Source organism: Mustela nigripes, chromosome 2 (genome assembly GCF_022355385.1).
Source record: "Mustela nigripes isolate SB6536 chromosome 2, MUSNIG.SB6536, whole genome shotgun sequence".
Lineage (NCBI taxonomy): Eukaryota > Metazoa > Chordata > Mammalia > Carnivora > Mustelidae > Mustela > Mustela nigripes.
In genome coordinates this window covers 163,869,379-163,886,097 of record NC_081558.1, presented here as the reverse complement: position 1 = coordinate 163,886,097, position 16,719 = coordinate 163,869,379, and the positions used below count along the sequence as shown (strand labels likewise).

The following is a 16,719-nucleotide window of genomic DNA, read 5'->3' as shown; positions in this document are numbered from 1 at the left end:
AATACTTTCAAATCTGTAAAATATAATATAATATAAAGCATTATTAGAATGTGCTGGGTGAGCTTCTCTACCAGGAGTAGAAAGGAATTTGTAACTATTAAATATTGTTAATATTATTAATTATTAAATACTGTCTTCCTGAAATTGACCAAACAATAGAAGCTTCCCTGGTACATATTTATATATAGTTTTAATTTCTTAATAACAAAACTGGTCTCTTTCTTTTTCAAGCAGTCTAACAATGTTAGACCTCTTTGATGTCTGAGAAATTTTTTTATACCTATATGCTCAGACCTGAATTTTACCATTACTTAAAAATTAGAGACTCTGATATACTGCTCAATCACGTTACTTACAAAACAAAAGGAGTTGTCATTTCTCAGGGTTTTAGCATTTCCAAATGCTTCCAAAATAGGATGCACTTGCTTGATTTGATCTTCTAAAGTCCCCTGAAATACAAGTAAGAGAAATACAGCAGATAAAGTTATCAGTAAAATTCTGTAATGTGGTAATCCCTCCATCCCTAGATCTGACCCCATTCTTGCTTTGGATAAATAGTAGCCAAAGCTGTTTCCAAATTTTTTTATACAATGTTACTTTGGAATCAGAACGGAGAAAAATAAATGACTGAAAAACTGTCTTAACATACAATGCCCCTGTGAATATATATGGGAGCTCACTTACTTGCAATGCTTCTCTTTTGGTTGGAATTGGCCTAAGTGGGGAAAGGAACTAAATATCTACCATCAATCAATCAATCAATCCCATAGCCTATTTCCAAAAAGACTTCATGCCTTATATTTTCCCCATTGTTTATCTCCCTCTCATCCCACCTAATTCTTATACCTGGAAATTTATCCTAAGATAATACAGCAGATTCTTGGCATTATTAAATTATATTTTTCCTTGTTATGATTCCTAAGTAATCCAGTGGTCCGTGCCAAGCAGGGAATCAGTGATGGTATTCATTTTGAATTTGAATTGTGTGTGTTCAGCAGGCCACCTCCACAGAGTAAGTCTGAATGAGCACTCAGCATCCCCATTGCAATGTGGCTATGTTGTTTTCCACTCAACATCAAAGATCCATTTCCTGGAAGGGATTACTTAGAATATAGTATTCAAGAATTTATAAACTTAGGGGCACTCGTGTGGCTCAGTTGGTTAAGTGTCCCACTCTTGATTTTAGCTCGGGTGGTAAGATTGAGCCCTGCTTCCTCTCTCTCCCTCTCCTTCTCATGTGCACACACACTCTCTTGCTCTAAAAAAAAAAAAAAAAGAAAGAAAGAAAAGAAAAAAAAAGTCTATATTTAAAACTACAAATATTTCATCCCTTCTACATCATATGGGTCTACTATAAATAGGTAAAAGGGCTAAAGGAGCAAAGTTTCTCATGTATTATATTACGTATTGTGTCATGTATTATCATAAAGCTCAATGGCTAGAACAAACACACACTGAACAACCTAAAATGCACACAGAAATGAAGTAATATCTAGTGAATAATAGAGTTCAATGATACCTAAAGGAATCAATCAAATTCAGGAATGTGGTGGTTGGGAAACTTTTCATGGTTTGAAAATTGGACCAGGTTGCTATTTTGATACACTTCTTGGCAAAAACAGCAGGGAGCATCTAGGATTGAATTTAAAAAAGCAAAATAACAATGCCAGACATAGAAAGATAAGAGGCTCTAACAGCTCAATAACTCATTGATTTTGAATCTCACTCAGCATTATCTAATTTTATTTTTGCATACCAATTCTCATGGTCTAGTTACTCTCAAATTATTATAAAACCCATCAACCTGTTAATGAAGCTAAACAAAGTAAGCTAAATTAAAAATCACCAAAGATAAAAGTAATTAAATAGAGAGGGAAGATAAGTAGAACCTGGAATGTGATTAACATTGAGGTAATGTGCATCAGGTGTTTGGGATTTGATCCAGGAGTTAGTGGTAAAGGAAGGAGACTTCCACTGGTACTTATCTGTGGAAGTCTGACATCTCACAGTAGCTAAAGGGATTCAGAAATATCAAAACTGGCCATTCAGGGCATTGATGACTCTAGCCTTTAGGGAAGATGGCTTGGATCTTAAGTGTAATTCTCAGAGGGTACAATCAACAAAGATCAGCCTAAATAGCCCTTGAAGCAAATCTGAAACAAATTAGGTGATTTCATGTTTGGGGGTTATTGGTTTGAAGCACTTGGTGATCCTCTCAAGAGGCAAAGATGGGGGAAAAAACCCTTTTCTATAATTTTCTAATTGCTTTATGGCTCTTGTCTCCTCTTTTCTCCCACAAAAGTGGTCAAGGCAGAGCCTCCATGATCAGGATAAGACTACCTCACCTTTCCTGCCAAGATATATGAGCACTTACCAGCTTTTCCCTAGATTCACCCATGGTTGCTATGGTGGCAAAATACTGGATATTATGTTTGGTGCTCACAGTCTTTCCAGCACCAGATTCTCCTCTGCGATGAGAAATTCAATGATACAGTTAACTGGTTTGGATTATAAATATAGTGAAAAGTTAAATCATTTTAACCATATAGGCTAAGACAAGAAGGAAAAAATTTATGGAAAAATGGAACTGGAGAGGAAACTCGACGAAAGAGATGTAGATATTTAATCAATTGGGAGAAGGGGAAGGACTATCTCAGGCTGGAGAAACAGCATGAACAAACATCAAAACCCAGCACAGAAAGATTAAAGATTTTATAAAAACTGGAAGCCTGTTCTTCAGGTCTGGTTAACAAAAAACTGAGGAGCTTCTCTATTAATTAAAGACAGGTCTCCTCTTTACCAGCTGTTGCAGGGATTTTCACATATTAAGGCTACCACATGGCTAGGTCCAACCTTCTCCCTGAGAAGAGGGCTTACCAATCAATCTACCAGGCAGCTGGGTTTTAGGGTTCCCTTTTACCTTTGATAACCAGTTAACTTTGTGATGTGGGAAGAATGCAGTGGTGCTAGCCTTATCACCCAAAGCATCATAGGATCAAGGCCTGCCTTTATCTCCATGAAAATCCAGGAAATAGTCAATCCTCTCTGCAAGGCCTAAACACTTACCTATCCTTCTAGCTCTAAGATTCTGAGACTATTTTTCTTCTTGAGATGATTAAAGCCAATGGAGAGCTCAACACATGAGGTGACAACACCATTGTTTAGGAAGACCAAGAACTTTAGCATTTCATTGCCTTTAGAATCTTAGCCTCCCCTCCCCTTCCCCTGTCACCATGCTGATCGTTCATCTGGTCAACCAGTGCTCTTCACATCAAAAGTAGATACAATACAATATCACTGGTCTTTACCCTCCTTTTCTGCTCCAAGTGTCACCATCTTTTAGTTCCTACTACTTAAGGTACCTTGGTCTGCTCCAATCTGGCAGGAGGTTATTTGTTCCCTGGTCATACCCATTGAACTTTCTGGCTCTCTGCCCAATTAGCCAGTCCACAGACCTTTGAAAACGATTATTTCGACAGGGAGTTCTCCATCAAGAAGGTGACTAAGATCACTTTGTGCACTATGAGTTCTAAAAGATCTACTAAGATGGTGGAGGCAACCTACCTAATACCATATCTGGAATAATCACTGACTAAATTGTTATGACAATCTCCTGAGTATCTTATTCTTGCCTAGAATGTATTCTGTATCTAAAGAGCAAACAATTCAAAGATAGTGAATTTATGTTTTATTCCCAGTGAAATGTAGATTTGTTTCCATTGAAACTCTCACCGCTAGCCAGAAAGAGGTGGCAAGGCAAACACTTACGTCAAAAGTACAGACTGATTCTCCTGATCTACAAAAGAAAAGAAAATGTCAGAACATTCTTCTGCCAGAGCTTCTACGTATTGGCAAACTTATTCAAAATTTCCTTGGTTGCGGTTTGAAGTCAGACACAAGGAAAAGGATTTGCTCTCAGTTGGATAAAAAAATACCATTTAAAGAGTACAGAGTAAAAAGAGATTTTTTTTCCCCTTGCCCCTATGAATGTCACTCATAAGAACATATAAATCTCAGGCCTATTTTCCTTGCTCCAAATACAAATGATAACTGACTAATGGTTGACATTTTTGCCATTTTAAGCCTTTTAAGAAGCATGGTGTTACAATAGCTACAGAGAAACTTCTTTGTGCCAGAAACTCTAGCAGGCGCTTGATGTAATAAAAGCTGCCATCTACAGGGGGCTTACTCTGGGCCAGCCACTGGGCTGAGCACTTTCAATGCATTATCTCACTTAATTTGACGTGTGAGCTAATCATCTCCAGAACCCTAGGAGGCAGGCTCTATTTTGCCCATGTTTTATCCCAAAGAAATGGAGGCTTCAAGTGATTAGGTAACTGTAAAGGCCACGCTCTGCTCACAATGCCTTCCTGCCTCTTAGTGACACGGAGAAGAAAGTAGATCAGATATTTTTACCTTTCATTTTGTAGGGCAGCCACTTACTGTGAAGCATATCCTGAAAGGCATTATCGGCCACAGCGAAGATGTGAGGGGGAGCTTCTGATCGCCTCTTCTCTTTGTAGGCAGCCACGACTTCTTTCTGATACACTGGGAGCCACTTGTAAGGGTTTATGCTCACACAGAAGAGACCTGAATATGTCTGAGGAAAAATCAGAGGTGATTTCAGAAAACAGGTTAGAAATACTTCCAGGTCTGTCAGCTCTCTCACTGCCAGATAACATTTGCTGAAATATTTACTCATAAAGGAGCTAAAAAGAGGAGAGCTTTCAGATTCTCACAGAGAGGGGACTATAACGGGAAGAGACAGAACCAGGTTAGAGGAGCCGCAGGGCCCGGGGTTACCTCTCCCCGGGGAGACCTGCTAACTACTAACATGTCTGACACACACACACCTTTTGAAGACAGGGAGGACGCCAACAGCAGGCTGGGGAGTCATCGGGCATTTGAGGCCAGAAGGTGGCTTGTGTTTCAGCAAGATTAGGAACCCAACTTTTAAGGCAATAGCTCATTTGGGTCATTCAGTCACTGTAATGGTTGAATTGTGGCTCCCCCAAAAAGACACGTTCAGGTTCTAATCCCCGAAACCTGTGAATGCAAACTTTTTTGGGAAAAGGATCTTTGCAAGTATAATTAAGTTAAGGATCTCAAGATGATATGTGGGTGGACCTTAAATCCAATGGCTGGTGTCTTTATAAGACACACAGAGAGGAGAAAATATGGACACCCAGAAGGGAAAGGGATGTGAAGGCAGAGGCAGAGACTGGAGCGGTACAACCACGAGGAATGCCAGCAGCCACTAGAAGCTGTGAGGGGTAAGGATTCTCCACTACGGACTCCAGAAGGAGTATGACCCTGCTGATTTGATTTGATTTTAGATTTCTGGCTTCTAGAACTGTGATTGAATAAACTTCTCTTGTTAAGCCAACTGGTTTGTGGGAATTTTGTTACAGCATCCAAGGGAAACTAATATAATCATATAAATCAGAGTGCCAAGGGGCAAGTTGGCTACATGTCGTGGCTCTGATAGCAATGCAGCCCAAATGCTACCATTTTGGCCCAATCTACTGAGGGCTGCTGCTGAATAGTATCTGAGTAAATCAAAGAATCTAAGCAAACATCACCAGTGTAATGGTGATGAAAACAGTAACTCCTTCTCCAGAGCATGAACAGGGTGACAGGCACTGCACTGACTTCTTTACATTCTCTGATTTCATCCTCCAAGCTGCCTTGGAGAGCCAAGCCGTCTTACCTCACTTTACAGATAAGGTGACTGCAGAAAATTAACAACTAATCAGGGACAAAACTAGCATTTGGACACCGATCTATCAGCCTCCAAACCTTTACTTTAGCTTGACAACTTAGGGGCGGGCTATGGATGTTGACAAAATAAAAGTGGGGGGAGTGGCTCCTGGGTGGCTCAGTGGGTTAAAGCCTCTGCCTTCGGCTCAGGTCATGATCCCAGGGTTGTGGGATTGAGCCCCACCTCGGGCTCTCTGCTCAGCAGGGAGCCTGCTTCCCTTCCCCTCTCTCTGCCTGCCTCCCTGCCTACTTGTGATCTCTGTCTGTCAAATAAATAAAAACAAAACAAAAACAAAAACAAAGAAAAAAATAAATAAAATTGGGGGAAATGTTAAGGCAAGGTCCCTTCTTGGTGGGCATTCCTCAAGGACTATCCCCACGTGAGTCTGCTTAGATTCCAAGAAAGCTATCATCGGAGAGAGGGCTGAGACATTGCCAGTGTGAGTGCCAGCGTGCTCCCTCAGCAGTAAAGCCTATGCACATACACAGATCATCCAATGGTCATGGCGCCGCTTCAGGGTGTGCAGCACGGATGCCTCATTGAGATGAGTCAGCACTGCTAGGTCTTCAATCATTTCAAACTATGGGGGATTCATCTGCTGGATTTCGTCCTCCTTGACACTCAGACTCTGCAGAGAGGAGATAAATAGCATATGTGTTCCCTTATTTTATGTTCCTGCATTTTGTCATGCACTGGAAAGACTCTTCAAAGATTCAAGAAAAGGAGGCCTCATGAGAGGATGGGGCCAGAAGTTTAACCAATCCTAATGAAACAGACAGGTGTTTCCCCTGCCCATGATCGCACCTTGCCTGAAGATGAAATTTTAAAACGTTTTTCTTGAATCAAAATGTTCTGCCTTGCAGAGCTCTAGTCCTGAGGCTCCTCACTGACCCTGGTTGCCTCTGAGGGCACACACACCATATGGTATACGGTTTGGCATCTCTCTTGCTGCTTAGGAGGTTTAGAAGAAGGAATATGGAGTGAAGGATCAAGGAGGCAGATAAATCCTTCCAGACTTTTTTCCAGACCTACCCTCTTCCTCAATCCTTCTCCAACTCCCTTAGCTCATTTTAAAAAATCCTTTACCATGTAAACAACCCATACTGTCTTGACACAAGCTTTTGTGTATATTTCAATAATTAACAATGTCAGACTATTTCTTAGTTTGATTATAAACACCTGAAAGAGTTTGGATGGGGTTTTCTTTTATAGTTACTAAAGCATCTATCATAATGTGATGGACATGGTAGGTACTCAATAAATATTGATCTCTTGATTAATATGGATGCATTGCTACCAAATAGTTGTTTAGTTATTCTCCAAGTTTCCATCAACTGATGGCTCCATTTCATCCCAGTTCATGATGGCTTCTTCCAAAACTCTCACATTATCTATGTTTTGTTTTATTTATTTATTCTTAAGATTTTATTTATTTATTTGACAGACAGAGACCACAAGTAGGCAGAGAGGTGGGGGTAGGGAGCAGGCGGCAAGCAGGCTCCCCGCCAAGCAAAGAACCCAATGTGGGGCTCGATCCCAGAACCCTGGGATCTTGACCTGAGCCAAAGGCAGAGGTTTTAACCCACTGAGCCACCCAGGTTCCCCTTATTTATTTATTTTGAGAGAGAGTGAGTGGGGGCAGAGGGAGAGGGAGAATCCCAAGCAGGCTTCACAGTCAGCACAGAACTTGTGGCAGGACTCAAGCTCACAACCCTGAGATCGTGACCTGAGCTGAAATGGAGAGTCAGATGCTTAACCAACTGAGCCACCCAGGTGTCCCCACATTCTCCATATTCTTGATCACATTCCTGCGCACAATCTACTTTATCATTGCTCCAATGGTAGTCAGTTTTCTTTGGAGTCCCTTTAATTTCCACATGTCAAGGACTCCTTTTATATAGAACTTAATCGGGTCTCTTCTGTCTTTAAATACCTCCCCTTCGCTTTGATTCTGTTTTTTCTCTCTTCTTTCATTGCCTACTTTCTTCCATAAGTATTACTCTATGCTCACTGGCTTCATGGTCTCTGTTAACATTTCAAAGACTATTCTGGTGGTGATTGAAAGTGTTGTTACTTCTAAGGTCAGGAGGAGGAAGCCCGGAGCTGGGGAGTTACAGGGTGAGGCGAAGGAATGGGACCATCATTACATAGTGGAAGGACAAACAGAACAAAGCAAACCCCTTCAGATTCTTCTTTCTGCATCATTATATTATGGCTTTCATGCTTTTCTTCAATGATTCTAGACCATAAGTCTAGCCATAAGATATTTATAAATTACCTTAAATACTGCTGAAAAGACAGCAGTTTTGGAACATGGGCTTAGATAAGAAAGCCTCTCATTTGGAGACCTGATAAAATAGGGTTGGATTCCATCAAGAAAGTGAAAAGATGGAACACCTGGGTGACTCAGTCAATGAGGCATTGACCTTCAACTCAAGTCATGATCTCAGGGTCCTGGGATTGAGCCCCACATGTCAGGCTCCCTGCCCTGCTTCTCCCTCTCCTCTTGACCCTGGCACCTGCTCACTCTCTAGCATGCATTCTACCTCTCTCTCTTTCAAATAAATTAAATCTTAAAAAAAAAAAAAAAAAGTGAAAAGACACAGAGAAAATCTTCACAAATCATATATCTGATGAGGGACTTGTATCCAGAATATATAAAGAACTTTAAAAATACAACAAATAAACCAATAAGCCAATTAAAAAATGCATAAAGGGTTTGATTAGACATTTCTCTGAAGATACACAAATTGTCAGTAAGCATGTGAAAAGATGCACGATATCATTCATTAGGGAAATACAAATAAAAATCACATTAAAAAGCACTTTAGGGGCACCTGGGTGGCTCAGCCGGTTAAAGCCTCTGCCTTCGGCTCGGGTCATAATCCCAGGGTCCTGAGATCAAGCTCCACATCAGGCTCTCTGCTCCACAGGAAGCCTGCTTCCTCCTCTCTCTCTCTGCCTGCCTCTCTGCCTACTTGGGATCTCTAAATGTCAAATAAATAAACAAAATCTTTTTAAAAAATAAAATAAAATACCACTGGGTGGCTCAGTCATTTAGCATCTGCCTTCAGCTCAGGTTATGATCCCAGGGTCATGGCATTGAGCTCCACATCAGGCTCCCTGCTCAGCAGGAAGCCTGCTTCTCCCTCTCTCTCTCCCCCTGCTTGGGTTCCCTCTCTTGCTGTGTCTTTGCCAAATAAATAAATAAATAAAATCTTTAAAAATATATTAAAAATAAATAAATAAAATGCAACTTTAAACCCATTTGAATGGTTATAATCTAAAAGACAGTAATATGCATTGGTGAGGAGATAGAGAAATTATAGCCCTTTTATACTGTTGGCAGGAATGTAAAGTGATGCAACCATTTTGGAAGACATTTTGGCAGTTCCTTGTAATGCCAGACACAGAAGTTACCGAAAGACCCAACAATTCTACTAGGAACATACCCCAGAGAAGTTAATACGCCTACCCAGAAACTTACACATGCATCTTCATGGAGCATTACTCCTAATAGCCAAAACCTGCAAACAATCCAAATGTCTCCCAACAAATATGGTTTATCCAACACTGTGGCATATTATTCAGCTATACAAAGCAATAAAGTACTGATACTTGCTACAACACGAATGAGCCCGAAAACATTATACTAAGTGAAAGAAGCCCAACACAAAAGGCCATATGTTGTATGATCCCATTTATCTGAAATGCCAGAATAGGCAAATCTATAGAGAAATAACCTAGGTCAGAGGGGAGAGTAGGGGTGACTGCTAATGGGTACAAGATTTCTTTTTGGGATCATGAAAATATTCTAAAAATTAATGGCAGTGATAATTGTATAATTCTCTAAATATACTAAAAACTATAAAGGCCACTTTTTGGCAAACAGGCTTGAGCGACAGACTATAGAAAGGGCCCACAGCGACCCCCTGGATGGATACATACCGGCCCATCAGGGGACCCTCCTCACGATATCCAGAGGCCCTAACTGACTCATGGGCTACTTCTCCTCACCTTCCCTCTTTAAAAACAGCCCCTATCCCCTGCCTCTGCAGACAGCCCCGCTTCTGTCTTGCCTGCTGCTCCCTTGCTTTATAGTCAATAAAATCCTACCTTCTTTGCCCTGCCTCAGGTGAATTCTTGCCACCACCCACACCACCTGCTTCCACCTGATTGCTGCCCCACATTTGGGGTCCCCCAGCCAATCAGACAGACACCACATTTAAACACCACAAAAACTATGGAATTGCACACGTTAAAGAGGTGAACTGTATGGTATGTAAATTATAGCTCAATAATGTTGTTTTAAAAAGTTGGCATAAACAATGATGGAAAAGAGACATTGACATCTGCTTTCTCTCTTTTCATAAGAGATGGTCCCAAGGCTAACTTTAGGGCCCATCTCTGTCCTTATTTAGAACATTTTGAATTTTTCTTGCCTACCTGGGTAAGTTCCTGCTAATAAGGCCCAAGTTCTTCTCTTAATTCCATTAGTTACATAAAATCTACTTAATTGGGGATTTTTTTTCATGTCCAGATACTGTCAAAGAGGCATAGTAAGACCCTGTAAGTGGTAAATCGTAAGTGGCCTTCAGAGCTTTACAATGCAAATGACAATGCTTTAGATTATAAATTGTCCAAATATGAAGATACGGGTGTGAAAAAGACAAAGCTTCTAGGTAATGATTCTATGTGTTTTCTCTGGCACTGAGATGCAACCAGAGGGGGATCAGAGACGTGAATATGGGCAGGGAATCATCTATATAATCTACCGGGAACTGTTCATCCGAGTCAGGCCAGAAACAGCCCAGCTCAGCATCACGGGGCTGGCAGGCAACCTGAGGTCAGTGACTTAGGGGAGGGTCCCGTGGGTGGACTGTCTGCCTGGTGTTACCCTGCTGCCCTAGGTGCCCGGGTGACAGGAAGAAGAGGTGGCAGGCCATTCCAGCCTTACTTCACGTGCCCTCCATGACCCCTTTCAGAGCTTGCACTCCACGCTTGCCCTAAACCTCTTTCAAAGGTCGTAAGTGAACTCCTAATTCTGAAAAGCTGTGGCCTTCTCCAAGACCTTCATCTTTTTCTCTAACATTTGGCATTTCTGACCATCCCCCATCCCTTGGCTTCTCTGGAACTGAGCTATTCTTAGTCAAATTATCCCTCTTTCTTTTCTTTTCTTTTTTTTAAAGATTTATTTATCTGAGCAAGAGAGAACATGAGCAGGGGGAAGACAAGGGAGAGGGAGAGAGAATCTCAAGCAGACTTGCAGCTGAGTACAGAGCTCTGGGGCTTGATCCCATGACCCTGAGATGGTGACTTGAGCCGGAATCAAGAGTTGGATGCTTAACTGACAGGGCCACCTGCATGGCTCCAGGCACCCCAAATTATCCCTCTTTCTTCATCCAAACACAACTTGCTTCAGAGTCCTTCAGGTCACTATTCACTGCAAGGGACACCTTTAAAAAAACAACAAAGCTTGAAATGGTGGTGGAAGACGCAGAAACTGTAAGTTCTAGAGTCAATGATCTTTACCACGGATAATTGTGTTACTCTGATTTAGTCAGTTTTGTTTAATCTTTGATAGGAAGTGGAGGGGCTTCTCAAAGATGTGTGACATTTCCAAAAGTGTATCTATTATTGTATCTTCTACACCAGGTTTTTAATTAAGCTATCAGAGAAAGGACATATTCAACCATTTGATTAAATAGGGAATGTAGTTATCCCAGAGAGGAAACAAAGATTCCTGTACCTTTCCATCTGTTGTCTCGACAATTGCTTTGCCATCATTTCCACTCCCTTTAACCTCAGCCTCAACGTACCCGTGCTTGCTATCACGAATCCAGCATTTCTTCTTCTCTACAAAGCAAAAGAGGATTATCACCATAGTACCTGTATAAAATATACATTGGACACTTTCATACTGATGGATATGATCTCCTTTCTGCTAATTTTGCCTGGTGACTTGGAGTCACCAATATAGGAAAGGGCAGCATTAGATAAAATCACCAAAGCTCATTGCAAAGATGACACACTGACTCCGTGGGAACGAGGCAGGGAACATCACAGACCATTTTGCTATAAGAAAGGTACTGGCCCACACCTTAGACGCCTCTCTTCCCACCTCCAACCCTTACCTCACTCTCATAAGCCCAGGTCCTGGGTGGTTGTCCTGGTGCCTCAACCACCCCGCTCCAACAAGCCTCCCCACTCCCCACCCAGCTCCCCTCCAGAATACTTCACTCAGAAATGTCTGGTTACAACTAAATGAAAATTTGTTTAGTGGTCAAGTCTGTCTTTCAAGGTTTCTTTAGGACTTAGTTGTGGGGTTTTATTTGGTTTTTTTTTTTTTTTTTTTTTTTTTAGATTTAACTTATTTATTTGACAGAGATCACAAGTAGGCAGAGAGGCAGGCAGAGAGAGAGAGGGAAACAGGATCCCTGCTGAGCAAAGAACCCGATGTGGGGCTCTATCTCAGGACCTTGAGATCATGACCTGAGCCGAAGGCAGAGGCTTAACCCACTGAGCCACCCAGGCACCTCTAGACCTTAGTTTTAATTTTGGAATAAAAGCCTGCTATGAGAAACCCATGGTAGAATGGGGGCAGGGCAGGGGAGAGAGGAGAGAGAATATGGGTTATTTTTGCCATACAGCATAACTGCTCTGTATTTTTCCCCCCACATAGCATTTTTCTGTCCTCGGCCTCTTCACTTTGTTTGCCCCTAAGCAAAACAGCCCTTCACAACATGATTAGCCAAGAAACTTTGGGTGAAATAAAATTTTTTAACAGCTGAAACAGCTTCTCTGGGCCTCATTTAGATGCTTCTTGGGTTCTCTCCCACCTGAGACAGAGAGCCACAGAAGATGAATAAAAAACCTACTTTTAGGAACCCCCGGGTGGCTCAGTTGGTTAAGCGTCAGGCACTTGATTTCTGCTCAGGTCATGACCTTGGAGTCATGAGATCTTAGATCAAGCCCCCTGTCATGCTCCCACTGGGTGTGGCGCCTGCTCAAGATTCTCTCTCTCCCTCTATCTCTGCCCCTCCCTGCCCCCTCTCTCCCTCATTTGAAAAGAAAAAAGAAAAGAAACCTATTTTTAAGGGAAAGTGAGTCTTTTTTTTTTTAATTTTTTATAAACATACAATATATTTTTATCCCCAGGGGTACAGGTCTATGAATCGCCAGGTTTACACACTTCACAGCAGGGAAAGTGAGTCTTATCAGAACTTTATGAAAGTTCCAAGTCACAGCTCAGCAAGTAGATAAAGGGCAGAAGAGAGGAGAGAGAAGAGAGGAGAAGGGAGGGCAGGGGAGGGGAGGGGGAAGGGAGGGGAGGGGAGGAGAGGAGAGGAGAGGAGAGGATAGGATTTGGGTAGGAGAGGGACAGTCTGAACCAATGCCTAGGGAGGAAATGATGAAACCTTATGCAATGATAGCATGGGTGTGTAATGCCCACTCCATCTCTACCACCACCCCAACACAAGAATCACGAAAGTTAGGAGCCCTCATTGGTGCTGGACAGGCTGCCCCTACCAGATGTGCCTCCCCAGAGGTGGGCAATAGGACGTGGAGACACTGTGTAGTGAAGTTGGGCAACATTCACCCTTCCTTCCACCATGCTTGTCTCTGCAAAGAATTTTGTTGCACACTACCTTCTTACTGTCCTAGTCTTTGCTGTTCTCTGAATTACAAGCAATCCCCTGCCCAAACTGCCAGGAGAGATTTTTGTATTCCTGTCAAACTGATTTTTGCATTTGCTTCTACTTGTCGTTTGCATTTTAATTGCTGGTTTTGCATTATTTTTATTATCTATTTTTATTAAAAAACAGATTTTGCTTTGTGTTATGTCTATGAAAAGAGGCTTGTTTTTGAAAAGTACCTATTTTGCATACGTTTTGTGTGTTTAAGGTAAATAAATGCACTGTATTTTAAATAAAATGTTATCACCTGAAAGAAACATAGATATTAGCTGGCAAGATTTCCACTTTTTTTTTTTAAGAAAAAAACCTGAGAAAAGAGATTAAGAGAGTCATCTATAGTCCCAAAGCTAATTAGTGGCAGTCATTAGAATAATGACTCTAGAAATTCGATCACCCATCTCCTAAATCAGAGCTCTACCATTACAGCATGCTTCCTCTCTCTTATATGCTTGGATTTTTTCCTCCAATTTTTCTCTGAAGAATTAGGTTCATCACATGCCTCATGATTAGCACCTACTTTGATGGCCCCTGGAAGTGGTAGGGGAGAATTTTTAGAAACCCTTACCTATCTCTGAGGCCCAGTCCCTAACAGGGATGTTTTTGAAGCTAAACTAAAGGAACTCATATTTTAATTTGTACATGCCATGCACTCATGAATAATTGCAGAGATGGAAGAGCAAACAGCAATGGGTCTGAGTCGGGCTGCTTGGATTTTAGTCCTGGCTCGGCTAGTGACGAGGTAGAAAACAACGGCTTCAGCTCTTTGGGCCCCCATTTTCCCATCTGTAACCTCAGGAGGTTTGTCTACTATGATTTCATATTTTTAGATGATTAGATATCTTTTCTAATCTAAAGGCAACAACAACAACAACCAAAAGGGCAACACGTGCATATTGGAGAAAAAATGAAAAGTAGAGAAATATATAAAGAAAATTAAAAAAATAATCATCCTTGGGACACCCAGCCAGCTCAGTCGGAAAAGCATGTGACTCTTGATCTCAGGGTTGTAAATTCAAGCCCCACGTTGCATGTAGAGATTACTAATAAAAGTAAATAAACAAAAATTTTTAAAAAATCACCCATAATGAACAACACAGAGATAGCCACTATCTAAAGCATTTCTTTCCAGTCTTTTTTCTATACTTTTGATCAAGATTGGAGTAATACTGCATTCAGTTTGGTAGTTATTGGAAATAGATTGCTTATGTGTCCTAACATAAAAATAATTTAGCTTGGGAACGGGGCTTTGTGTGTATCTCTACTAGCACACTTCCTCCCTGACATTCAGCAATTCTAGTTTTCCTTCCCAGGACACGTAATAATGTTTGGTGTTTAGTTTTCACATTTATTGCTGCAATGGGCCTCCGTGGAGAAAGGTAGGCAGAGCAAGTGTCATCACCCTGTTTGACAGATGAGGACGCCAGGGCTCAGAAAGGGCAGTGATTTGCTCTGATTACATCTCTGGAGAGGATCTGGGTCAGGGAATTTGAACCCAAGACTCCTTGCCAAGTATTCTAATTCACATTGCTTCCCTTTGGCCTGAGTTCAAAAAAGGAAACTGCATTGTCTACTAGGCCAAGGGGATGAGAAGCTTTTCCTTACTCTTCGTTTTTGCTGCCACTGCCTTTCTATGGGGAAAACCGTTTGGGAAAAAAATAGTAATAATAATTAAAAATTATTGCTGTATTTTACGTAATTATTTACAGTGCTGTTCCTACTAAATGCATCATCCAATTATCTCTAATGCTTTGGCCTAATTTTTATTTTCTCACTGGTACCGCTATGATCTTGTCCTTCATTATCTGACTACCTGTGATAAGTAAGCTTTTGCATGACCAGTTCTGACCTCAGGGAGAGTTCTGTTATTGTATTTGATTTGATGGATTATAATTAGCTACTCTAAAATCCAGTCATAGTAATGAAATCCAATGACTGGAAACTGGGAACAGATTCAGGACTAGACAATGATGGAAATATAATGTCCTACATAACCGGCTTGAATTGTTAATTGGTCATATTGAGGTCTCATGTTGACTAATTCTGAGTACTAGAACAACGCTAAGTCAGTATTTATGTTGCACTTTTGAATAATTTGGGGACCAAGATATGTGGGTGGCTTGAGGCTAGATCACACTGTCCATCTCCAAATAGCTGAAATTCAGACGCCCATGCCGCCCAGCCACGTAGAGAAGGAGGGGGAAGTGTAGCCTTTATTTAGAGACTTTAATGTAGAACTCAGCCTTCATCTCGAGGGTAAATCCTCATTAACCTTTGTCCTTGCCTTTAACTACCAGGAGACTATTCATCAGGGTGAGCAAGTCTCCTAATGCTCTCTTGCTGCATGTTGGCTGTGCGACCTTGCTGACCTGGAAGATAGTCAGAGGGCAAAGTTCCATCATTAGAATAGTCTGAAGAGGGCCAGGGATGACTTCTATTTCTCCTGTCTTTACCAAGGCTTTTCCTTTCTTCTTCCTTAGAGTGGACCAACCCCACCTACAGTCAAAGCTCCAGGCCCCTGTCTGTGCTATAGAATTCACCCACACTAAGTGGTTTCAGAGCAAGGCTTTTTCTGGGCCACTCCCAGGAGTATCTATGCTGGCACCATGCTTCCTCCAAGAGAAAACAAGTAAGCAGGGCTTGGCCCGGGTCTGCCCCCAGCTTCCCTCCTCTTTCTTGCAGACTCATCCCCACCAGGCCACGTGATTTCTCAGTTGCTTCTTCTAAGGTTCATACAGGTGAATGCATCCCGACATGTAAGCTAGGTTCCAGGATGGAAGGCTCTTCTCAACCAATCAAAAATCTCTGCCACCACCCAGAAGTGGTAAAATGGAGGGAAGCTACCATCCACCCCAAGTCTTACCATCAAAGGCCCCAGCCTGTAGCATAAGCAGCTCTGCCTGGCTTCTTCTGGGGAAGGCTGTAGCCTCTCCAAGCTCTGACAGATCCATCCTTCTTTGAGTGATCCACCAGAACAGGCTTAGCCCTGAAAGTGAGCCATAAGGATCCACTCTATAGAAGACAGGTGTAGGAAGGAACCGTTGGATATGGGGACACCAGGCACTAGTCCACAACGCTATTCACTAGACACACAGGGTTAAATTTTTAACTGCCTCCACCCGTCTTCTCTCTCAACATGTCTCAAGCGTATGACCAAGTTGGACTTGAGACCATCTTACTGTACTTGCTAGGCACAGAAGGCACTAGCATTGCTGATGCTTTCAGGGGCCCACAAAGATAGTTTAATAATAATTTTGTTTAAAA

General features: G+C 41.7%; 1 protein-coding gene across 1 annotated transcript in view; it reads right to left on the bottom strand.

The window, feature by feature from the left end:
• The window catches only part of MYH15 (myosin heavy chain 15), a 150,042-nt gene extending 133,618 nt beyond the window's left edge, over positions 1-16,424 (bottom strand). The window contains 7 exon segments of the mRNA XM_059388137.1: positions 357-449; positions 2,375-2,468; positions 3,769-3,796; positions 4,444-4,600; positions 6,246-6,389; positions 11,511-11,617; positions 16,319-16,424. Coding sequence (XP_059244120.1) covers positions 357-449; positions 2,375-2,468; positions 3,769-3,796; positions 4,444-4,600; positions 6,246-6,389; positions 11,511-11,617; positions 16,319-16,406 — 711 coding nt within the window. The 5' untranslated portion in view covers positions 16,407-16,424.
• Positions 16,425-16,719: the final 295 nt, after the last annotated feature.